Source organism: Neodiprion pinetum, chromosome 1, assembly GCF_021155775.2.
Source record: "Neodiprion pinetum isolate iyNeoPine1 chromosome 1, iyNeoPine1.2, whole genome shotgun sequence".
NCBI classification, from domain to species: domain Eukaryota; kingdom Metazoa; phylum Arthropoda; class Insecta; order Hymenoptera; family Diprionidae; genus Neodiprion; species Neodiprion pinetum.
In genome coordinates this window covers 37,734,335-37,759,027 of record NC_060232.1, presented here as the reverse complement: position 1 = coordinate 37,759,027, position 24,693 = coordinate 37,734,335, and the positions used below count along the sequence as shown (strand labels likewise).

General features: G+C 39.5%; 2 protein-coding genes and 4 non-coding genes across 10 annotated transcripts; 5 read left to right on the top strand and 1 right to left on the bottom strand.

Moving 5' to 3' along the window:
- Positions 1-14: 14 nt before the first annotated feature.
- cos (kinesin-like protein costa) lies at positions 15-4,547 on the top strand. 2 transcript variants are annotated; one of them, XM_046608854.2, is made up of 2 exons: positions 15-183; positions 735-4,547. In XM_046608854.2, the coding sequence occupies exon 2, from the start codon at positions 815-817 to the stop codon at positions 3,344-3,346; it is 2,532 nt and encodes an 843-aa protein (XP_046464810.1). In that variant the 5' UTR covers positions 15-183; positions 735-814; the 3' UTR covers positions 3,347-4,547. The 2 variants fall into 2 exon arrangements, with proteins under 2 accessions (XP_046464810.1, XP_046464809.1); XM_046608853.1 differs by lacking the exon at positions 15-183 and adding an exon at positions 190-535.
- A 5,113-nt stretch (positions 4,548-9,660) lies between these two features.
- TRNAE-UUC (transfer RNA glutamic acid (anticodon UUC)) lies at positions 9,661-9,732 on the bottom strand. Its single transcript has one exon. It is a non-coding gene; the product is annotated as a tRNA-Glu (tRNA).
- A 366-nt stretch (positions 9,733-10,098) lies between these two features.
- On the top strand, positions 10,099-10,216 carry TRNAL-CAA (transfer RNA leucine (anticodon CAA)). The gene is made up of 2 exons: positions 10,099-10,136; positions 10,172-10,216. It is a non-coding gene; the product is annotated as a tRNA-Leu (tRNA).
- Positions 10,217-10,873: 657 nt separating this feature from the next.
- On the top strand, positions 10,874-10,945 carry TRNAE-CUC (transfer RNA glutamic acid (anticodon CUC)). Its single transcript has one exon. It is a non-coding gene; the product is annotated as a tRNA-Glu (tRNA).
- Positions 10,946-20,567: 9,622 nt separating this feature from the next.
- Positions 20,568-20,639, top strand: TRNAE-CUC (transfer RNA glutamic acid (anticodon CUC)). Its single transcript has one exon. It is a non-coding gene; the product is annotated as a tRNA-Glu (tRNA).
- A 1,878-nt stretch (positions 20,640-22,517) lies between these two features.
- On the top strand, positions 22,518-24,693 carry LOC124216206 (odorant receptor 13a-like). 4 transcript variants are annotated; one of them, XM_046621693.2, is made up of 7 exons: positions 22,518-22,742; positions 22,814-23,103; positions 23,218-23,362; positions 23,486-23,741; positions 23,831-23,935; positions 24,064-24,226; positions 24,476-24,693. In XM_046621693.2, the coding sequence occupies exons 1-7, from the start codon at positions 22,687-22,689 to the stop codon at positions 24,673-24,675; spliced, it is 1,215 nt and encodes a 404-aa protein (XP_046477649.1). In that variant the 5' UTR covers positions 22,518-22,686; the 3' UTR covers positions 24,676-24,693. The 4 variants fall into 4 exon arrangements, with proteins under 4 accessions (XP_046477649.1, XP_046476815.1, XP_046478501.1 ...); XM_046620859.2 differs by having other exon boundaries at positions 23,218-23,741; XM_046622545.2 differs by having other exon boundaries at positions 22,527-22,742; positions 23,218-23,741; positions 24,064-24,222.

Here is a 24,693-nt window from a genome sequence, read left to right as displayed (position 1 = left end):
CAGCACGCGGTCCATTTGTTGCCAGCTTCAGCCCTTTCGACACATCTTTACAACGATTCTGATTGGTTGATGACTGACTGTCTGCGGCGCTACCAACCCTACGCAATTCAGAAATTAGACGGGATAGAACAGCTCTCTCTGCGATAGAACGAGAGTCACCAAGTGTACCAACAAGATGAAAACGTAATATACGGCAATATACGGTACACCTATACACGAAAAAACAGGCAGGCTCTGCCTGTAGTAAATATTATTGATTTAACCGTGGATTTAGTTCGTCATTCCGACATATAGCGAATAGATTTTTATGACTCTCTTTAATCACGACAACCAGATTTTGATCTTGCAATTCTATTTTCCACGGTAAATTTAACCCCCAACGTGGCTCGGGTTTACGATCTGCGGTTTACATCGAAAATGATTTACTTCATACCAGTGCAAACTCGACCGTGTCCAGTAAACGTGCGTTGAATTTGAAAAACCCACAGAGATATTTCTAAACCGTTAAATCAGACACATGGGTATCGCTAAACCTGTAAGTTTTTCTTCATTTTCATTATATCAGTGTCTCAGATTAATCATTAGAAGAACGTTCCAACACAGCAAACGTTTTGTATTGCTATAATTAATGAGTTTGTTACTTGAAATTTTACCCGTTTTTACACGCCAAGTATGCAATATCGTTGACACGGCTACAATGGATTCAATATTTATTTTTCGTTTTAATGTTATAGGAATCTCTTAAACGGGGTCACGAACGTTGATTGTAAAGTTCAGTCCATTCTGACCTTACCAACCCCAGAAGCTGTTCGATATGATGCATTACGGTCCATGGATTCATCATCAGGGAATCCTGGACAATCGGCAATGCTACAATCAGTACATCGAGGAAGTACAGGCTTTCAGACATCCCAGGGAACAGCAGGACGAGGAGCTCAAGCACACGGTCGAGGAGATTCAGGAAACACCGGACATCGAGGTTGGGACATCCGGAGAGCGAAGTTCCAGTGCAGACTTATTCAGGCTCGAATTTGCGGCTACTCAATGGTCCAAGTTGGTCTCAAACGCGGAAGGTTTGTTCAATAAACTTGTGACCAGCAACATATTGCCCCATACCGAACAGGATCAGATAGAGCAATGGCTCTGCATGAAGCAGGAGTACGAGGAATGCATAGCCAGCGACGACACGGCGAGTTTACAGGGGTTCGCAGATGTTACCAGAAGGTCTTTGGAGAGAATAGAAGAAGTGACTGAAACCGATGAAAAAACAGACGAGTCTGCGACGTGTGGAAAGTTCAGGAACGAGTCTGACAGTAGCTGCAATTCCGAGACGGAGGATTTGTCCGAAGAGGAAAGCGACATAAGTTCTGAGAATCCGGATTTTCTGGACAAGCTTGACGAGCTGATGAATAAGTTTAAAAACGATACGGACAATGTCATTGATTCGAAAAAAGATGAGTTCAGGAAAATGGATATTATCATTGATACCTCTGCCGCAGAATCTCTGAATAACGGTAACGACTATTTGCCAATAGTTAAGCCAACTCCTATCAGAAATCCTAGTTCCAGGAGAAACTCAATGCTTCCGGGTTCAGATATGTGCAATGGAGTACTGGCATTCAACGGTGGATACAAACAGTGTCAAGATACTAATTTTAACCACCAATTGTCAGCACTCATTGCTGCTAATACGCTGGAAAATCGAGAAGTTGATTTTAGACTTGACAACAACGTTAACGTCGTTAAAATACAGAAAGAAACACATTCTCCGGACTTGTTGATCGAGACGATTAAAAATTCTGATCAAGATCCAGAGCCGATCAAAGTGTTGAAAAATTTGACCCTCACAAACGAGGCGAAGCAAACGCAGGTGAAAAAAATTCAGTCGGATTTGGAAGGGGCGCATAAACGCATAGAAGAACTTCAGAATACGATACAAATAAAGGAACAGTTCATAGCTGATATGATAAAGAATTCCGAAGCTAGAGCAAGCGCCAAACAAAAGTTTCAGAGAAAACGAAGCAAGCTTGAAGAGGAGTATTATAACACTAGGACGCAACTTGCTCAAGCAGAAAATGCCTCGTTGTACAAAGATACCGAGGATAAATCAGCGCATAAGAAGGAAATTGAATTATACAAACACATGGCAATTCACTATGAGAAACGATTGATGGATATTGAGATGATAAAACAGATTGCTGGCGATTCTGCAAAGAAAGTGTTGGAGCTTGAGAGTTCGTTAAATTCGTCTAAGAAGCAAATGGAGAAGTTGAAGAGACAGCTGAAAAAAGAAGACGAGCACAAAAAGCAGCTGGAAAATGAGCTAGTCCAGGATCAGAGAAAGATAAGAGAATTGGAGGAGAAGTACAACTTAACAGCTTCAAAATTAAAAGAAATACAGTCCGAAAGTGAAGATGACAGAAAGAATTCAAAGTCGCAAAACGATTGTTCCGATAAGAAAAAAAACCTGCTTGAAGTGAGTGCAAGAATTTCACATCTGGACCATGTTTTGAAAGAGAAATCAATGGATCTGGAGAGAACGGCTGATACGGATGAGAAAGAAGCCCTGAGGCACGAGATAAGAAATCTTAGGAGGACCAGGGACTGTCTAGTGGATGAGAAGTGCGATCTGGATGAAAAGTTACAGAAAGAAAAAACACTGACGATAGTAGAGGAGAGAAAACTGCTTGAATGTGGGGAAACGATAGAGGCTATTGACGCAATGATTGAGCATAAAAACGAAATGATATGCGGCAGGAAGTGTTTCGACGAGAATCAAGTGAAGAGGGAAAAAGGTGAGCAAATGCTGATGGAAAGATTGATGAAGCTGTCGGACGGTGAGATGAGAACTCTGTTTTACAAATACTTTCTCAAAGTGATCGACTTGAAAGAAAGTTCAAAGAATTTGGAGATCCAGGCCGCGGAGCTAGAGGCTCACGCAGAAACCCAAGAGTGGAGAATCCAGACACTCACTAACGCCCTGAAACAAACGAAGCTGGAAGCGGAGAGAAGGATCGTTTTGATGCAAAGAGAACACGAAGAAAAGCTGCATCTGATGTTCCGGCATTTCGCCGAAGAAACTAGCAGCTCAGGTCATGACAGGCTCGACAAGGACTCAGAGTTGGCTAGATGTAAGAGGGAGAACAGAAGCTTGAGACGGAGGCTTGCCGACGTCGAGGGTCTTCTAAAAGGATCTACTCATCCGCGAGCCGCTAGTCCTGCCAAAATACCTCAGCAAGGTTTGAAGCAGATAGCCCCCAGCACACAGCCTACGACTAAAGTCACCAGGCAGAGAAATAAGCTTATCATACAGAAGACAATCGATACCGATAAGAGGCACAAATAAAAGACTGCCAAAATCATTTGAGAAAATAAACGAACAAACATCTGAATCAAAAACTAAGGCTACAATTTAGCAAACAGGTATTATAGGTACAGTTAATACAACATATGTGATACTCATAGTAATCGGTTTAGATTTAATTATTTTGCTTTCCTCGTTTTTTCTATTATGTTTTTATGAACAAGGAAAAAGATTTCGCGCTGTTTTTATTTTTCCCTTACAATATTAACGGGAATCAATTTTGCTCAAAAAGTTTGATAATTTGCAGTACTCTGAGTATAGCAAGTAAAGTAAAGCATAGAAATTATCACGATTTAAAGTAAGCGAATTAGAATTAATTTTGTATAATGCAGCTGTGAAACAAATGTAAGTGCTCTAATTGTAGCGGCCTAGTATCAAACTAAGTGAATAATCGTTTATAAGTTGACAATTTGAATGTGAAGAAATGGTATTCTTTGGCTTTGAAAACTCTTGCAATATGCTTTCACAATTTGGTATAATACCATTGACAGTCCGATCCAAAAAATAGGAAGTTTTTATTCTGTTTATTTAATTATTTGATACAAATAATGAAAATTCGCCTCACATCTATTACACAACTAATTAATACTAATCGTAAAATTGAAAATTGCATTACTCTCAAATACTATTGTAATAATTAACATTGAAAGTACGTACTACAGTAAGTGTAGTAAACTGCCTGAATGTTGTATAACAAAATTTAGAACTTGAAAAATTTTAGTCTACATATTATACATAATAAACGTTGCAGAAGGCAATCAATAATCACAACATAGGATAATAGTTTGCGACACGTACAAGTAATAAAACGTGCATATATTATGTCGTTTGACATATTGATTATCATTATTAACGTAGAATTTTTTATGAAATTCTCTGTACAAAAATCGTTTAATTTGATCGTTTATCCGGTTGAAATACGTTGTTAATCCAATGCAATATTAATTGTTATTCAATTCAAATTAGAACCCGGTTAAAACGAAAAAAAAATTTAGTATATAATTCTCAATACCCTTAGTGAGTTTAAAATATGATCTAAGATATATTTTCGAAAAATATTTATAATGTACATTTATACGAAATGTAATCGCCACTCCACGAGCAGCATATCCACGACACCTGAACCAATGTATTTAAATTATTTATTGTAATTTTTTTTGTAAATAAATTTATATTAATTTAATCTTTAACGTTTGTATACCATAAACAGAAAAAGAAACTTATAACGATAATCGTGCACATTTAACAATAAGTCTGGTACTTTTTCTACCTTGTTATCGACGGTAACACGCTTTAAACTGTTACCTACAGTTGATCGTGATCTGAGCCCTTTTTACCGACGGCAAAAATGTCACACAGGTTCTTGTGTGACTTGTAAAACCCGTCGATTGGTGGAGGCTGTTGTATAAATAGAACCCACAATGCATCAGTTATCAAATTCAAATTTTCAGTCACCGTCTCAATCGTCATTTGGTGAGTTTAAATAATTTTTGCTACGATATTAGGCTTAGTTCACACGAAATATGGCGACGAATGAATGTAGGACAATTTTTCTGCAGCTTATTAATTCCTATCATCATAATAATATGCTTTTAATAAAAAAAGCATCGAGTCATCGCGCCATATAATTCGAAATAAGCACTATTATTTGACTGGTGAATCAAATCCATCATCCGTGGACTATGTGGATCAATGTATTCACGGATATCGGATGGCTTCGACTTGAACATGTCGCTTATGCGATCGATTATACGAATATATAGAAGAAGAACGCTGCACAATATAATGCGGAATAATGTATGGGCTGCAGATTTTCCACAGCGTCAATAATTCGAGTTCATTCTAGCGCATCGAGTAAAGACAGCTAGTTCGCCTGCATAAGAATTCTGTGATTTGACAGTAAGATTTGAGGGAAGTAGCGCGATGAAACAGTTGCGTAGATTATTCAGCAATCGATTCACCTGAACGACGAAGTTCGCTGCATATTACAACGCGTCGATCATCACCGTGCGTTGCACAACAAGTTCATCCCAGGCCGGAGTGGTCTTATACAGATGTGCCAGAAATTTTTTAACCTTAAACTGTACACCATGACTATCTGAAGGTAATATAACGGAAATCCAAGATAGTTGTATAAACCGCTGCGCAGTTGGAGTGTAAGGATTGATGCAGTGTAGCCAATTTGTGGAATAATCAAACTAACGTATGACGAAATCGTCGAATGAATTTTTCGATTTTAATCGCATAACTGAATCCGATGTTAATAAAACGATAATTAACGATCCCGCCAAATTTGCGCCTCGGTCTACACGTTTAATGGATATTATAATCCTACTCCGGATATCACATATCATACGCACTGTGTGTTATAGAGGACCATTAGACGAAGGCCTGATATCAGATCGTAAATAATCCGATCTTAAACGGTTCATTTTAATCGCGTGTCTCTCCATTCGAGGGAATACTAGAACCTGCACCACCTAATTATATAATACTATAAGGCTAACCGAGAGTTTCAAGTCGAGTTTCGATACTAGCTTAAGATATTAACGACACTGTTAATCCAACTTTATTACACCGACTCCTTCGGAATACGCTGCAGTCAATATTGCTACGACGTCTCGAAACGCGTGCAGAACACATACATAGATTTATCGAATCGTCATTGTAGAGCACTAAAATTTGTGCAACGAAGCGTGGATTCCTTTAGGTGAACTCATAAATTTTAGAAACGTGCACGAGAGATTGAAAAAGTAAAAAATGTGCAGCAATTAACGGTTAATTGTCAATGCGATACTTTCCGGTTATCGATTATTAAACTCTTTCTTTCAAATTTATTCATGCTCCTACAGTGAGAGAAATTTTTGTTCCGGTTACCGGTCAATCCTTAACTATTTTAATTTTTTACCACAACCGAAAAATATAGTTCTAGGTACAAATTGAAAATTAGTTTTCTAGCTGTTACCGGAAGATCTAGTATCCGTTACTATTGTTTCTCATTACGATCACTGTTGCGATATCTTCTTGTCACTGTTGCAAAAATTTAATACTTGTGCAGCAAGAAATTGACGTTAAGGCCTTGTTTAACTAAAAAAGTCGAGTAAACCTCAGAAACTGATTTTGCGTTGCAATAACCAAAAAAGGATCGACAATAGCGCAAAATGGTTAGGCGTACCTCGTTTTTCATAATCAGAACAATATTCAGGTTTTTTAACGGTACCTGTTTTACTGAATTTTTCTAGTTACTGTAACAAATTAAATTTTTCTCAGTGTATACATCAAACCAAGAACATTCAGTGCGAGTGACCGTAATAAACAAGAATAAATAAAATTTTCTGTTCACAGGCTCGAAAATTCATTTTCATTTTATACCAAGAACCTTAACACTCGTATTCGGTTATGGTAAAAAATGAAAATAATGAAGGACACTATTCTCACCGCAACGAGAAATTTCTCTCGACGTAACGAACGGGGTTTCTTTCGCTTCTTATTTCCTTACGAGAAAAAGTCGCGGCAGTTATAAAGCGGTGAATGTTGATTACGTCCATTTTCCACGATCTTAAATGTCCGCTTAAGAGTTCCACAATTCCCATTCCGAACTTCCGCGGTATTTTCACGATCCGTGCAATTCTAGGCGGTCAGATGCCGCGGGTAAAGCCTCTTACTTTTTTTCACCCAGGGATACCTTTAGATTTATGGTTACACATGCTCATTATATTGTTCATTAATGTCTTCTCTACCGTGACGTTCGTCACCAGCTTTTATTTTTTGTCAGAAACTCTACACAGATGAACCTATGTAACACCATATCCCTCTTTTAACCGCCCCGCGGTTCAACCTCGGTCGTAATCCGTAATATAAGGCGATGAGATAATAGCGCTCGGCCTCTATTTCCAGAACGAGGTGCTGCAAGAATAAAATGGACCGGTTTGTTTTTTATTTTCTTCTTCTCGAATAAAAGTTGTCGCACCTCTTTTCCTATACTTTCTTAATCCTTCGCCTTAAGCCCCTCTAGATTCTCGATAAATACTGCCGAAATTCGAAACTTCGAAGCTCTTCGACAGCAGGAGCAAAAATCCCATTATACGGTGGCAAAATTTTTACGTAGACGGTTAATCGTTGCCGGACATAAATTTTCGTTTATTGAACTCTCCGAAGTCCGGGGGGCAATCACCTGTCTGAAAAAAACTTCATACACGAGTTATATATATATATATGTATATGTGTATATATATGTATAGGTATGTATATTATAAAAATAAGTTAAAGATGGGGGAAAAAGAAGAACCGTAAAACTGAAACTATTTGGTTTCACAAGTTGTGGTTGTCTTTTTAAACATTTTATTTCACGTCATTCGTAAAATGCAAAAGCCGCTATAATTTAGCCTTTATTAATTACACGCATCCTAAATCGAGGAGGCTGACTTTCGTGAATTACGACGCAACACGCGCTGAACGGGTAAACCAATAATAACCGAATTTTTCCCCACATTGTACCGCTTGCTTTCTGTATATCATATTATACCTATCCTTCATTTTCGAATATTAAAATATGCTCGGCAAATTATTGCTTTGGACAGTTGCCATTTCACGTCTATTCGAATATAATTATACTGTGTTTTTACGTGATGTATATGGAAATTTTGAAATATTATATCTAACTTAAATACAAACTGTCAGCGAGCTGTGATTCCAATATCTCGCGAATGGGTATTTGGTACATAAACTTTCACGTCTGTATAAGTAACGCGCATTTTCTGTTAAGCCTATATACTCAAATACCAGAAATAATCGTTTCTCGTGTTTAAGTAAAACAAACACGTTTCTGTTAAACCGGGATCACGTATTTAATTATTCAAGCAGCTTTTTACCGATATTCTTCAGCTCTCGACCTTCGGCTGCAATATCTGTCTTGAATCATACGAAAATGCAATAATAAATTTGCTTCTTTCACGTGATAAATTTTCTCAATTTATCTCATCGACGAAAAATTATGCACAAATTTCATCACCAACGTTGTTTGTATCGACCTAATTCAAGGGCTGTATGTATAATATATGTTAAGTGGGAAAATATGTCTAACGGTAAGCAGATATACGATGCAGGTAGATCAAGTATAATATTATAATCAGTTACTCGAGGAAAGAAAATCGTACTTTATATTACAATCCGACATTTCGGGACAATCTCTTGAAACTTGAAAATCCACCGCGCATGCGCCGAGTAATTCGATCTCATTGGTCGGCGAAATCTTCCCGCAGCGATATTTTCGTCTGCGATGCAGGCGGGCCAACCTACGCAAAATGTGTACGTTTGAATTTTCAAAGAGCGTATAAGCATTAATTTCCGACCGTTCTTTGAAGAATCAACTTTCCGAACCGATAACAAATGCTTCCCAAGCCTTTTCGAGTCACTGCCTCAATTACTTGAGATTCTAACCTCGAAAATTCGTATCAACTACATCGCCGCCGGAAACAAAGTTTGATAGCTGAAAACTCGTGATGGCCAGCCTGCGCGAACAGCCGATAAAACTCGCGCATGCGCGGATGACATTCGAGTTTAAAGAGATTGTCTCGGCAGATATTTGCACGAGCATTTGTTTGATTCAATTTAATTAATACTTGGCGAATCATGATCTCAGTGCGACAACGCATCATCAATAAGTTTAAGCAAGAAGTTAATAACTGGGATCGATTATAGTAATTCAAATGTACCTGAAGCGATTTGAAAATGTCTTGAATGGACTAAACTTTACAAAGTTCCGAAGTCGTGTAAGTTCTTCATAAACTCCGGCAGAGATACGGAGAAATACGGTTTCTGAAATTACGCACCTATTATATCAGCTATACATATGTTTCTCGTGTTTCTCGGCGCATTAAAGCCATATAAATGCCGAACAGTAGCTCGCCATAATATAATGACGGCGTCGCGCTGACGTAGAGCTTGCAGCTTGCTTATACCTATATGTAAGTGCTGTTGAACAAATCGGCGCGCAGAATTACACGCGTCTAGGAAGCTGCCATCTCCCATCTGTCTTTTCGACGATGGAGATTTACCATCGTTGCATTATACCTATACGTTATTGAAAAATTTCCGTGCATAGGTGCAAGCATCGTGCCGGAGTAGGTAGTAAAATTTACGGTAGCTCGAATGGTCGTAATTTCGAAAGAAAGTAAAGTCGCAGTAAACGTCTAAATCACATCTGCATGCCTAATATAGACATGCACGATGCGTATCGCTTGCGTGTAGGAAGGAGTTGGAAAAATCCGGAAAACGGATGGAAATAGAAAAAAAATTTCCCGTACCGGGAATCGAACCCGAGCCTCCTGGGTGAAAGCCAGGTATCCTAGCCACTAGACCATACGGGATATGAGAAAGTTGGTTTAAACGCAATATACATCCAGCAATGATTCTAAAAATTATTGAACTACCGTTTTTTTTTTTTTTTTCAATTCTTATCTAATTTTCGTCAAATTTTTATCGCAATAAATTAACATTTTTCTACATCCTCCGGAAATTGTTCAGAGACGATAAACTTGGTTGAAAATATTGTAAATTATGATAGCCATATTAGTGTGATTCTTATTTTAAGCGATATGACGTTTACTCGGAAGCTTTATTTTAAGCTTGGTATCAGCGTTACGGATTACGTAACGACGTCTAGTTTAGCAATCGCGAAATGAAATCACTGCGTGTTGGTTATTGTACAAAATTTATGAACTCAACGAACAAGTGTCAGGATGGCCGAGCGGTCTAAGGCGCCAGACTCAAGGTTCAACCTTCTCAGTAATGCTGAGTGATCGAGGCTTCTGGTCCTCTCTGAGGGCGTGGGTTCGAATCCCACTTCTGACAGATTTTTTTTTTTTCCTTTTTTTTATTCTTGAATTAACCCACGAAAATGTGCCGATCATCATTATTCCGCGAGTTTATTACTCAGCTACAAGTTCCGTGCCGTGTAATTGCTTGGTGAAAATTGTTGAGCGAAAAGAAAGAGGAAGATAAAGAGAGGCGGTAGAATTATAAGCTCGATAAGGGTGAATGTAAGCTCTTTGGGAATGTCGATATGTACTCAAATGCCGACTTTCAACGTTCTTTTATAATTTTCGTTTAACCGCCCACTGAGAGGTCAGAGGAACGATTCAATTACCTTGTTACAAGCTGCGTTCGTTATTATTCATGGCTACATTACTGTCGCTATAAACCTGGAGCCGACTGCATAATTCGAATCGCCGCGACTCGTTTGCGAATATTGGCGAAAATTATTCTCATTATCATCATGATTATTGTTGTTAATATACATTTACCAAAAAGAATCTCTATATTCGCGTCACATTATTCCCATTCAGCTGAGAGTAAATTGGACTTCTTACTACCTTGAAGTTCAAGTATTATATAGGTATACGTTTGGTTGATATACCTGTATTTATACACGTTTAAAATTATACTCATTGTCAGGGCTTTCTTTGAGTTCAAAGTTGTTAATAAAACTACAAGTCAACGTTAACACAATCCGGTATGGTCTAGTGGCTAGGATACCTGGCTCTCACCCAGGAGGCTCGGGTTCGATTCCCGGTACCGGAATTTTTTTTTGTCGTTTTCTTTTACCCGAAAATGGGAAAGAGCCGATAAATTGTGAAACGAATCAATTAACAACCTTGCAATTCATCACTTGATACTCACAAAAACACTGATTTTAAAAACTTTCAAGGGAAGGAAATTCATTATAGATAAATCGTGTTCGGGGATTCAATTATTTTACCGCACATTTTATTTATTATAAATCGTATCGACAGAACAGTCTTCATGGAAATTTATAATCAAGTTTTCTTCCATTTCGAACGGTCCAAACCGAATGCTGGGAATTGGTAATCTACCTAATTTTTACTTACAATTAGTTCGTTGACTCTATTTTTCTCTGACCGTGGATTGTTATTACGATCTATGCCTGATTATTGTTAAAATTTCTGATTTATTACTGATTTCGCCTTAGGGTGATGGATTAATTAATTGTCGTTTACCGCAGCTCAGAATTTTAAAGAAAAAGTCATTACAACCTACACGACATTCGCGTATATTTAGAATATTTCTTATTTTTACAATTCTTAAGAAAATTGTAAGACACTTCAAACACAATCCCGTATGGTCTATAAATATATATTTATTTCCATTGTTTATGTACAATAATTATATCCATTTTGGACTCCGCAAATTGCCTAACAATGGAAAAAGATTCTGTGATACTACATACATACACATGTGTTAAATGAAAAGCTACTTTGCAAGATGTAATATCTAGGATATGTGTTGACGGATCTCGATAATAAGAGAAGGTTAACGACGACGTACACTCAGTTAGGCTCTAGCCGCGTGCCTGGTCAGGAGTACGTGACCGTCCCCGGCATACATCTGTATCTGTCAATAAACACGCTATGTAATATTTAACACGAATTCCCTGTGTCAGTTCATTACAGTTGGCGACGAAGCGTATAGGAAAAAGGAAAAGTTCGCGATACAGTGGAACGTGCGAAAAAGAGAACAGTAAACGAGCGATGCGTTAACGTATAAGTTAATCGTGAGTGAAGAAAGCTCTAGTGAAAGCGGCGGCGAGGAGCTGGATTCGAATCAAATTTATAAACTCTCGAAATCGGAGTTAATCGCAGAGATTCAAAACCGAATAAGCATAATTGAGTCATTGGAGACGCTGTCGGTGGATGCGTTGCGTGAGCGATTAGTTACATTAGTAAAAAGGCAGCGTGAAGTCGATGACGAGAAGAGTGAGTTAGAGCTGTGTTTCATAGCGTATGACATCGGGGATAACAAAAGGACAGCCGTGCTACTAACGAAAATCATCGCCGATACTTATACGTGATGAGAGACTTGTGCGCGCCGACGAAGCCCAAAGACGAGACGTTCGCACAACTCGTCGAAATTGTGAGTAAACACTTGGTGCCCAAAGCCGTCTGAAACGATGGAGCGGTGTAAGTTTCACCTGGCAAAACAAAGCGAGACAGAAACAGTAACGGATTTCGGGGCTAGATTAAGGGAACTAGCGCTGAATTGTAATTTCGCAGAATTACAAGTGGTGTTAAGAGATCAATTTTTGTGCGGATTGAAAGATCAAGAAACAAAGACAGAGTTATTCCGAGTATCTCAGCTGTCGTACGACGAACGCAACGAGCACGGAGAGAGGGCACACCTAGTGTGACAGCCTAAAAAAAGGCAATTTTTGGGAATTAAAAAAAAAAAAACTAGTGAATCAATCGTTTTAAAATTTTGAGGGTATGTTTATACATGTTTTGAGAATACACGGTAAAATTTTTGGAATAATATATTAAATATTTTTGAAATGACACGCGATCTCCGGCGGCGTCAAAAAAAAAAGGTCCTCCACTGCTGGAGTGATTGCAGCCTTATCCGTTGATAAAACCTAAAAAAAAAAAATTCTCGTTAAACGAAAACATATTGTCTGTACGATGACCCTCGGGCGAACAAAAAAATCAAAAATTGACGAAATGTCGGCACGTTGAAAAAAAAAGTTAAATTTTACCCAAAATTTTGGTCGTTTTTGGCCTACCAAAATCCGATTTTTGATCAGATCAAAAAACTGGAGGGTCATCGTATGGAGAACTATATAGAGAAGATGCAAAAAAAAAATTTGATAGCGATCGGATCATTTGTCTCCGAGTAATCACTCCAGCAAATTCGAAAAATGCTGTTTCAAGAAAAACGCGTTTAAAGATAAAATGATCGTTTTCACTGTTATAAATGGATTAAAGTCATACTTACAGCTAATCTGCTATTCCAGGCCCATGTAATTCACCTTCCTCTTCCTCAAGAAGTGCTTGTTGAGCTGAAGAAGCTTTTCTTCGAGATGATCGACCCTCTTTTCAACAAGCCCGTTGGCGATGATCAGCGATTCGTAGTCTCGTCTCGTCCTTAAGGGAGAAACAACCGCAGTGAAATCAACAAGGTCAACGTAAGAAAGGTGACTTCGCGAAGAAACGAGAGGATCCACGGGACGACGGCCAGAAGAAGAAATCACAATTATTGTGCTATTGCTGTAACAAGCCGAACCATTTGGCAAAAAATTGTCGACTTCGATTCAAAACGTGCAACTTCTGTCAGCAAAAGGGGCATGTCGAACCGGCATGCAGAAGGAAGGCAAGTACAGCATGTACACGAAGGAGAAGAGGAAACATCGAGCGGAAGCCAGGAAGATTTTCTATGGATAGAGACGGTTGGGAGTGAAAAAAAAAAATTTGTTTCATGTATCGAGCGACATTCGACGTACCGATCCGCAATTTTTTTTATTTTGTTATCAATGATAAAGTAAAAATATCGATGGAAGCGGATTCGGGATCGTACGCGACGGTGATTCACGAGGAGATCAAAGAATAGTTTTTTTCTAAAATTGCATTGAGTTCGCCTAGGTTAAATTTGCGTACAGTATCAGAGATTAAACTTCCGGTTATGGGGCGCAGATAGAGTCGTCTGGTGGAAAACGAAAGATCTCCATCGACGTTGGCGATGTAGTAATGATCGACGACCACTAAGTGGAAGCGCCACATTGATCAAATTGTACCCAAGAAAGAGGGTCCTCGCCGATTTGAACGTCTTAAAGCTAAGAATATGTAACCTATCTTATTTAAAGGGGAGGAAAATGTAGTATCTAGGATATGGGTTGCTGGGTCTCGATAATAAGAGAAAAGGTTAACGACGACGTACACTCGGTTAGGCTCTAGCCGCGTGCCTGGTCAGGAGTAGGCCGTATACAGCTCGTGGTGTTTTCTCCGAGTTGGATCATGACCGCCCATTTCTTGATCACCGCGAGGATGGTGTTTCTCGGTTCTCGATGGATCGGTAACGCTCTTATCATTCTTTTAAGTTGCGTATGCGTCACGGAGTCTTGACTCATTGGGATAGAGGTTCCCCGTTATGTAGGTTATCGCTGGTATCACCGTTGTATTAAGCATGTCGATCTTCTGGGCCGGTGCAAGTGTCGATTGGAGAATCAGCGTTACCTTCTGCTCTATCAGCTCCTCTACTTTTTGTATGTTTTTAATCGTGTCTCTCTCCAGCTGCGTGATACCTAGGTATTTATCTCCTTCTCTTATCTCGGGGAGGAACGGTATATCCTCCTCAGTTTCGCTCTCCTGTTCTTGATTTTCGCTCGTGTATATACCACATTTCCTCACGTTCAGGCAGAGACCAATTTCTTTTGCCGCATTTTCCAGGGCGATTTTTATCAATTCAGCCGATTTTTTGTTAGGCGCGTGCGTTTTAAAGTCGTCCATATACGCGGCGATTTCCTGCCTCCCTCTAGCTGCTCTTGTTATCTCGTCGTTGTCGGTGACCGCTGTTATTATATGCGCCGACATGAGCATAAATAACAGGGGACTCATCGAGTCCCCCTGGTAAATGCCTCTTTTTACCCGTATGCAGCTCGTGGTGTTTTTCCCGAGTTCGATCGTGACCGCCCATTTCTTGATCAACGCGAGGATGGTGTTTCGCGCTTCGCGATGGATCGGCAACACTCTTATCATTCTTTTAAGCTGGGTATGTGTTACGGAGTCGTACGCCTTCTTAAAGTCATACCACGCTGAATAGTTCTTTCTTCCAGCTTTTCTTGCCGACTGCGTGCACGATTTATCCCACAGTAGGCCCTGGGTCGTACCCCAAACTCCTTTTCGTGCCATCTGCTGTTTTGGCGACATCCACTCCGGCATGTTTTCCGCGATCATTTCGCCCAATACTGCAGTTAGTATTTTGTACTCAGTGTTGAGCACCGCAATCGGTCTATAGTTAGCCGGGTCACTAGGGTCTCCGTCCTTGTATATCAGGATCGTTCTTCCCCGTATATCCGCCTCTGTCATTCTTCCCTCTCCCCTGATCGTTCTTATTATCTTTTTTTTGAGATATTCCTGTGCTGCCGGGAGCAATTTGTATGCGGCCGTTGGTATACCGTCCACCCCGCACGATTTCCACGGCGATGACTTTTTAATCGCACCTACGATTTTCTCTTCGATTTTTTTGGGGTCTAGTTGTTGCGTGTAATCATGCTCATCTGTGTGCGCCTGCATTCGGTGCAGCCACGCATTGAAATTCGTTGAAATCTCTTTTTCGCCGGGTGGTGCATAAGTGGTTTTAAAGTAGTTTTCCGTGGCCGTCACATCAGGGAAGAAAGGGCGCGCTTTGCTCCGAAAGATCGTCTCACTCGATGGTTTATTCCTAAACTCTCTCCTCAGTCCAAGTGCTTCAGCTCTTGCATATTGCACTTCCTCCTTACGCTGTAGAGATTTCAGCCTCTCTTCACTAGCGCGTATAAACTGAGACGGCGTCATTTTTAAGCCCTTGATCTCCTGGGTTTGACTTTTTAAATTTTTTGTGAAGCGCGTGTTATTTGTCCCGTGTTCGCGCAGCTGTTTCGTACGTTCGATTTTTCTCTGTAGGGTATCGATTTTCTTCCGGGTATACACACAGAACGGCTTCGTATCGGTGCGCTTATCAATCTCTTGCGCCAAGAGCCTGCAGGCCGTACATATAGCGTTCTTGCTATATATGTATATGTTTCTTCTCCGGCCTCACACGCGAGTTTCCGATCTCTTCGTTCTTCTCTTGTAGCAGGGTATTTACTTGCCTCGACTATTTATATTATATGTGAACCTTTCCCAACTATTATTACATATTCCTCATGTGAAAAATGACCATTAAAATCTAAATTTTCATAAATAAACTAATGATTAGCAACGAAAAAAATCGAGATTTATACTTCCGTCCGATTTTGAGTGTTTAAATAAAAGAATTTGTTGAATGTGATTCGATATTCGTGTTACTCACGACTCGGCATATCGATTTAAAAAAAAAATCATCAAAATACGTCAATTAGAACCCGAGATATTGTCGAAAAAAAACGCGCGCACGTTATTGAAACAGTGAATTCGATTTTTGCGCCTGCCGGCTGCGGCGAGTCTCTCCCCCCACCACGGCGCCCGACGGTCTGCCGCGCACTTTTTGCCTCAACAAGCTAAGTTGTTCACTTGATTTTCGATATGAAATCAGTTAGAAGCTTGAAAAACATTGTTTGGCATATCAAGTACTGATATTAAAGAAGACAATAGCGTTCGTAAAATGTCGAAATCGTAATTTGTTAATTAACAAAGTCACTTCGACTTTGAAGTGTTCTAGTTAACAAACAAACTGTCCGATTACCATGAGTCTTGTTTCAAAAGTTGCGTCTTCTTTTGCTCTAACTGTTCCACTTTCCCGAATTCGATTCCGACAATAATTGACGAACTTATTAGCATTTGTTGCTAAGGTCAAATTTGAGTCATTTTTCGGAAAATTCCCTAGTTCATAATAATTGCAATAGGATGGTAAAACTTGTTGGACACGTTAGGGGGAGGTCCCAGGTATCTGTAAAAAAATCGGCAGCAACTCAGAAGGCCTCATTTTGGCTCACGTTAACAATTACGATAACGCAACTCTCGAATCGGGCTTAATTAACAATGATATTCGGAAAAAACTATCGAGCGCACAGCGATCGGGCTGCGCATGCTTTTTCATGAAGGTTTGATGTACTCTTTCTGATCCTCCAGAGAAAGATTGTTCGATTTCAATTGTTTGCAAAATACGTGTGAAAAAAGTACTTTTTTCGATAAAAAATCATTGAAAATCGTTAATTTGGCGATGAAAAAATTTTTTTTTATTTTTTTAAACAACGTATCCGTGTGTAAAATTTGATTTTGAACAAGTTTGCTTCTATACATTTTTCTCGTAGGGTCGATACTTTACGAGTAATAGAGGAAAAATGGTCTAAAAAAGGAGAAAATCCCGAAATTGGAATATTTAAACGTCTCTAAATAATTGTGCGGAAAAGCTTGAGATGGCGCAACTTCAGAATATGTTTCTATATGTAAAAGGAACCCATTCCACAAAAAATTGGCTTCCCACCAATCACAACCACGATCTGCCACTTTTTGACCTAATTCTACTGGACTATGAATCGCACCTCTCGAAAATTCTTTCTTTTTTTTTTCATCGTTGTACCCGAGTTGAGTTAATTATTTTTGTACCGCACGTCGACGATATTTTCAATCAATGATCTCAAAATCAATTGCTCAAAGCGGCCGGTTTCAAACTTCAAAAGTTGACTTCAAGCCACCCAGAAACCTTCCTTGATATTTGTCAAAACAGTCGAGAGATCGCGATGCATCTAAATCTTCATCAAAGTTCATCCTATCGGGCTTTCGGTCTCGTATGCAGACCAGATATCGATTTGTTCGCGTTCTGTCCGCAAAGTTCATCGAACTTGAGACAAAGTTACGAAACGACGAGTCATCCCGCAAAGAAATCTACGGTTTTGCGGACGCCTCTGAAAGCCAGTTAGGCGCAATGATCTAAGCGCGAACAGGGAAAACCTGGAAAAATGGGAAAACTCAGGGAATTTCTTACAGCAGGGAAAAGTCAGGGAATTTAAAAATTAAGACTGGAAGAAACAAACTCATTCTTATCCAAAGTTCTGTCGATCTTGAGAGAAAAAAGATTGCACTAAAAATTTAGTTTCGTCGCACCGCTTCATATACAACATTACAAGTACATTAGTTAAGACGAAACTTTCTCTCGCTTTTTTTTTACGGAAAACCTCAGGCTGTTGCTTGTAAATTGATAGTCAGACGGTAAGATAGTTACTAGGCAATATTAAAGGTATCGGTACGAATGTGGAATAGAAATTGTGATTAATCTGCGTCACATTTCTCGAAAAGTTACTGGAAAAATCCTACTTTCTGACTGGAATACCTGGAAAAGTCAGGGAATTCCAGATTCCAAAAAACGTAGGAATTGCGCGTTTCGATACAGTGTGAGCGATAACAAAGATGGCGCCATTGAAGAAAGTAAAAATTCCAAGTCTCAAACTATGCGTTGCGACTCTTATCCTCTAGTCGATTTGTCGCGTGCCATCCATCACGGTGGAAAGAATTCGTTCGTAATCGCGTAACGGAAATCAAAGAGTCGGCTCGCGCTTCTTGGCATTGTACGTAACGTGTTCCAAAAACTCCGCCGATCTTGTCTCTTGCGGTTGATTCGCGGAGTAAATCTGGAATTTGGAGATAATTTGAACGCTTGGACCATTCTGGCTCTTCAAGTCGCCGGTCAATTAGCTATCCTCGTCTACCCGTCTAGAATAATTAGAATTAGAATTAGAATTAGAATTTATTTACCTTGGGGCAACTCCCCTAATGCAGCATGAAAAGTAAACGTAGTGAAACATTATACACTTAATAGAACAATAATAACGTGGCGATCTAATAAAATAAAATAAAGTATAAAACGTAAATGCGGAGAGTATTGATCAGGAAATAAGCATGCGTATATACGAAGCAGCGAAAGATGAAGAAAAATAATGAAATAGGAGTAACGTAAATAAATAAATAAATCAAAAGTAGAAGATGAGAAGAAAAAGGCCAATCGATAAAGTGCAACTAAGGCTAGATAATAGCATTGTAAGATTGGCGTTAATGCTCCAAGAAATAGGTGATCAGGCGACCTTGAACAGCCCTAGACTTTTCACTACGACTACTTCAGAAGGCAGCGAATTAAACTAATTATATTGAATAAACTTTTGTTATTGTTGTTAGATACAAGGACTATCTTTGTTCGGGAACTCTGGTGGCAGATAGCGAAATTACCTTACTGTAATTTTGTTACGAGTCTAATCTCAGTTGTTTATTTTAACTCTATGGTAGTCACTAAAAAAAGGAAAAGAAAAAAAAACAAGAAGCTAGAGCTTCCCGTTCTTTTCGCCGATTCGTAGTACCTTGAATATCAAGTATTTTTTATTTTATTTATTTATTTATTTTACTTCTGGTATATATTCTATAGAGGTGCAAGAGCACCTGTGCATAGACACCAGAATTGGTATAATACATACATATACAGTTTATACAGGTATTATTAGCTATGTAGTGTACAAAGTATAAAAGAAAGTTTACCTAATACTACTAATACATAATCATTACAGTTTACGACTTAATCACATAATTAATGTAAAATAGTTCTGATCCACTTCACAATATTCTTTCTTAACCTCTTATTATGGCTAAGAACTTTCAGATCATTGGGAAGTAGATTGAAATACTTTATTGCAGCGTAAAACGCATTCTTAGTACTTATTGTTTTATTAATTTTTGGTAGAGTTAGCTGTCTAGACCGTGTATTTATCGTTCTGTCCAGATACATCGTTTTACATTCAGAATAATAATATGTTAAAGCCTGTACAATAAAAGATTGTTTAATTTTTAGTGGTATTAACAATTCATCAGCAATTTTCAGTTTACTTATCAATTTATTTTGAAGGTTGACTATAGGTTTTAGGGTATTATCATATGCACCACCCCAAGCAATAATTCCATAGTTTATTACACTTTCAAAAAGGCCATGATATATGCTTTTCAGTATAGCTGGGTGTACCCAATTACTTAGTTTATAATATAGTGTAAGATTAAAGACTATAAATAAAGGATTGTTCTAACAAATTATATACAGACCATCATTACCATTACCAATAACAATTGTGCCTCAACCATTCATTTTTAATTAATTTTTGTTGGCGCGCTTGACCCGTTATTTTAGAATAAACATTTTTCCTTGCGTCTGATCTAAATTGTGAATCGAATCAATTAACAACCTTGCAATTCATCACTTGATACTCACAAAAACACTGATTTTGAAAACTTTCAAGGGAGGGAAATTCATTATAGATAAATCGTGTTCGGGGATTTAATTATTTTACCGCAAATTTTATTTATTATAAATCGTATCGACAGAACAGTCTTCATGGAAATTTATAATCAAGTTTTCTTCCATTTCCAACGGTCCAAACCGAATGCTGAGAATTAGTAATCTACCTATTTTTTACTTACAATTAGTTCGTTGACTCTATTTTTCTCTGACTGTGGATTGTTATTACGATCTATGCCTGATTATTGTTAACATTTCTGATTTATTACTGATTTCGCCTTAGGGTGATGGATTAATTAATCCTCGTCTATCGTACGTCAGAATTTTAAAGAAAAAGTAGTTACAACCTACACGACATACTTCTATTTATACACATCCAAAAATACACTCAGGGCACGACGCGTATATTTAGAATATTTCTTATATTCACAATTCTTAAAAAAATTGTAAGGCACATTAAACACAATCCGGTATGGTCTAGTGGCTAGGATACCTGGCTCTCACCCAGGAGGCTCGGGTTCGATTCCCGGTACCGGAAATTTTTTTTGGATTCTTTTTTCTGGACGTAATTTTCCGCAAAATAATTAAACCACCAGTAGGTACATAATGTTTTTCCGAAAAGATTATGCATCGCAGTAAACAAGAGAGGAAAATAAAATGAAGCATTACGTTTTATGCGTCGACGGTCGAGGACGTAAATTTTATGCCTCTCTTTGACGCAAAATTCTGCAGAGCTTATCGCGAATAAACGAAATGCAAATTAAGTCGATTTTACTACCTTCGTATAATGTAGCGTTTAACACAACGTATACATACATACATGCATAATACGGCTGCGGTTCGCGTCTCCTCTGAAATTTGCAGATAACCGAGCGTTCCATATCATTTATATATATATATATATAGATACATATAATGTACACAGTGTCCAATTAATGGTTATCAAGAAATTTTAGTGAGGGGTTTACAGAGACGCGTCTCCTCGGCTCGTCGCTGCTTTCGCGTTGTGCCAAAACGTATTTGTGAACACGTTCTCGTGTTTGCATAATACAGCGTAATGAAGAAAAAAATACCATAAAGATTTATCGCCTCACAAGCTGACCGCAGAATAATCTGAAACGTATTTCCTTGTCTCGTGACGAATCTTATATGCAGCATTAGTGCAGGCAGTGCAGCGTTTTTGAAGACGCGATGAAACTTTACAAGGAGAGAATAACAAAGCAGATTTTACTGAAAATTGCAGGAGAAGAGAGACACGTCAGGTTTTTTTTGTAAAATATAGGTACTTCGTAAAATGCAAAATTTACTCTATAATCACTCAAATCATTGAAAACCACTGTGCGCAGAGTAAAATCTGCTACATTTGTAGTAAAAAATATCGATGAGATGGGTATTTTTTTACCAAAAACCCTGATGTGTCCCCCCCTTCCTGAAGTTTTGAGTAAAATCTGCTCTTATTCCCAGAAAACTTGACTGGGAATCCGCGGCAGCGTTTCAGAGGTTTGCGTATTACATTTGCACCTTAGCATTAATTTTGCGGTGAAAGATTTGTTCGGGCGATGATACCTATATGCACCATCACCTCATGTCTGCATGTACACTGGCAGCATGCAATTTATATCGCCCGCGGAAATCGACGTGGAGCGGGAAACAATGCGCTGGACAAGCCGCAGCAGTGGGCGTCGCTGCTTTGCAATTTGCATTATTTCCGCGGATTGCGTGCGCGGAACGAAATGAGAAGGATCGTCGATGAGGCAACAAGGGACGGGGAACCGGGAATTCAGCATCTGTTAAATCGTGTCATCGATAAATCGATTATATACACCTCGAGACGTAAACGTCACGGTCTGCCAGCGCCACGCGACTCTGTCGAATTGAGGACACTGGAATTTCATGGCGCAATTTTATAGCCGATATCAATCACGGAATCAAATTTCAAAGATTAATCACTTCAAACGTTATTTCGTATTGCATTGTTTCTTGCGCACGTTATTCGGACGAAGATATAAGTATTCCATCTAACGCTTTTGAATCCTGCAGAAACTAAATTAAAATGGCCGCCGTTGACCCGCTTCGAGTTTTATTTGTCGTTTAAAATCATCGCGAGGACTCGCCATTCGGCGAACGCTGTTTCGTAGTGAACAGAAGAATGGCAAGAACGGTTTCACCGCAGTTTCATCTGTCAACGAAACTCGAAAGGGCGAGAAATTAACTCGCGAAAACGAGACTCGCACATTGCCGTGTCCGATTCGCTCTTCGACGTGAATATTGATCGGTCGAATTCCTGCGAGAGGCGAATAGAGCCCGGCCTATATCCTTCGTAATTTTATGTAATTTAAAACACCTCCGCTGCGAAACCCTATTCACGTGTAAAATACCCGCATCGTATCGGACAGTCTTAAGGTAAGGACCATCAAAATTATAGACTCCGGACTGGAACGATCCGTGATAACACAGCGTGCGTGGTGGAATCGACTCTACATTATCACCGAGAACGAGCCGAGAGGTGGTAGTTTCTGATTGCATATCGTAGACACACACCGACTCCTTATTCCAGCGTCAGTCCTGCGGGAAGGAATCTCGGCATGCAGCAGCGATCGGATCATCATCCTCTTCTCAAAGGCTACGTGACCGTCCTGAGGTGAAATTTTTCGAATACTCACTCGCTGGATGACAATATCAGAAAGAATTAGGATCAGATTTTTTTTTCAGGTCTCTTGGCCTGTGGACGATTCCTGCAAAGTCTTGGCCTGTACTGTCGTACCCTTATTTGTTGTACAAGATATTCGTCCTACTAATGATCAGTTTTCTTATCACCACTCTATTCGCCGACGCGTATACTCGCAACGACGATCTTCTCGTCGTGACTGATGACGGTTGCATAATCGCCGGGTTATCAGTGATTCTGATCAAGCTACTCAGCTTTCAACTGAACCCCGACAAAGTGGAAAGAATGATAGATTTCGTCGATAAAAATATCAGAGCTCTCCACGAGGAGGGAAGTAAGTCTGTTTCGGAATTATCGCAAGCTGGATTGCTGTTGTGCGGAGACTTTTATCGACGGTACGGGAAAAGATCTGGTCGTTAAGACAGCTTTTTTATCCAATTTTTTCAAGACCCGGAGCACCTCAAAATCTGGAAGTATTACGTCCTGAGGGAAAGAGTGACGATATACAGTTTCGGGACGATAGGGATGTTTCTGGTGTTCGCGTTGATGTTTTTGACCACCACGGAACCGGGGGAATTGCCGATAAGATCGCGGTATCCTTTTGACGTTGGAAAGTCGCCGGTTCACGAGCTGATGTTTCTGTACCAAGGATGTGTGCTGACCGTATCAATGCTCTCGATTCTATCGATGGATAACATAGTGTTGACTTTTTGCAGCCAGATCTTTTGCCGTTTGGAAATATTGAAGAAAAATTTCGTCAAGTCTCTCGAAGACGAAAACCAGAAGGCAGCCAATAACGATGGAAAAACACCGCCAGTTGACTTCAGAGAAAATTTACTAAAGTGCATAAAACGTCATCAAGAGATCATCGAGTTTGTCCAGAGTTTGGACAATTTCTTTAGCCCCTTGATGCTGGCTCAATTAATGGCGAGCAACGTTCTGATATGTCTTACCGGATTTCAGGCGATTCTGGTAAGATCCTAAAATTATCGACACTATTCGGGAACAGCTAGCGTGGAAACGTGCAGAGCGATAATTGAACGCCCTTAAAAGCGCTTCAGGTCGTCGGACAAGCTTCCGGTTTCTTCAAGTTCACCATCTATCTGAGCGGGGCGTTTTCCCAGCTGTTTTTTTGGTGCTGGTTCGGAAACGAAATGATGCATCAGGCAAGTGACCGTCGTGTTATTTTCTCCCCCTTTTTCTCCCCGTCGAAAATAAATTTTAATCACTAATCACCGGTTGCGTACCCATGCACTCGGTTTTTGCGCGTAATTACATCATGCATTTCGCGCAGAGCACTTCTGTCGCGGAAGCTCTCTGGCTGAGCCCTTGGGAGCTTGAGAAATTGACGTCAATCAGCTCGCTGATAACAATTCCTCTGATGCGAGCGAAGAAACCGTTAAAATTGACCGCCGGCAAGTTCTACGTGATGTCAATGGAGGTTTTTATATCGGTAGGTGAGTCACTGAAAAACTGATCAAGCAGTTCGATCATTTCGTTCTTGTTCCACGGTTCTTTCTTGTTTTCTTACGTACATATTAACACAAGAGTGTGCAACCGTCCGGCTAAATAGTCGCGATCATTTCAAACCACGGAATTCATTCGCCTATTCGCTACACGTCGATAACTCGACCACGCATACTCAACTTGAGCTTTCACCGTTTATGTCCACTTTAATGCAGTTTATCAGGATGTTTTATCCGCAGGTTCTCAGTGGCTCTTATTCCTTCTTCACGCTGCTGAACAAGATGAACGAATCCGCAAACTAGATCGACGAAAGCTTGGTAGTTGGCGGGTGACGTGGAATTCGCAGTATATTCTTATAACCATTACACTAGCTAGCTCAACACTCCCTGTAGTTGTCGGTTCGCCATTAGACTTTGTAAAATTGAAGGAACCGCTATAAATAAAACGATTCATCGAT

Excerpts from the sequence above, each read along its gene's own strand:
- cos (XM_046608854.2), top strand. The coding sequence starts at position 815 with ATGATGCATTACGGTCCATGGATTCATCATCAGGGAATCCTGGACAAT.
- LOC124216206 (XM_046620859.2), top strand. The coding sequence starts at position 22,687 with ATGCAGCAGCGATCGGATCATCATCCTCTTCTCAAAGGCTACGTGACC. Across the intron at positions 23,936-24,063 it reads GAAACGAAATGATGCATCAG|AGCACTTCTGTCGCGGAAGC; the intron begins GCAAGTGACCGT and ends CATTTCGCGCAG. Across the intron at positions 24,227-24,475 it reads GGAGGTTTTTATATCGGTAG|GTTCTCAGTGGCTCTTATTC; the intron begins GTGAGTCACTGA and ends TTTTATCCGCAG.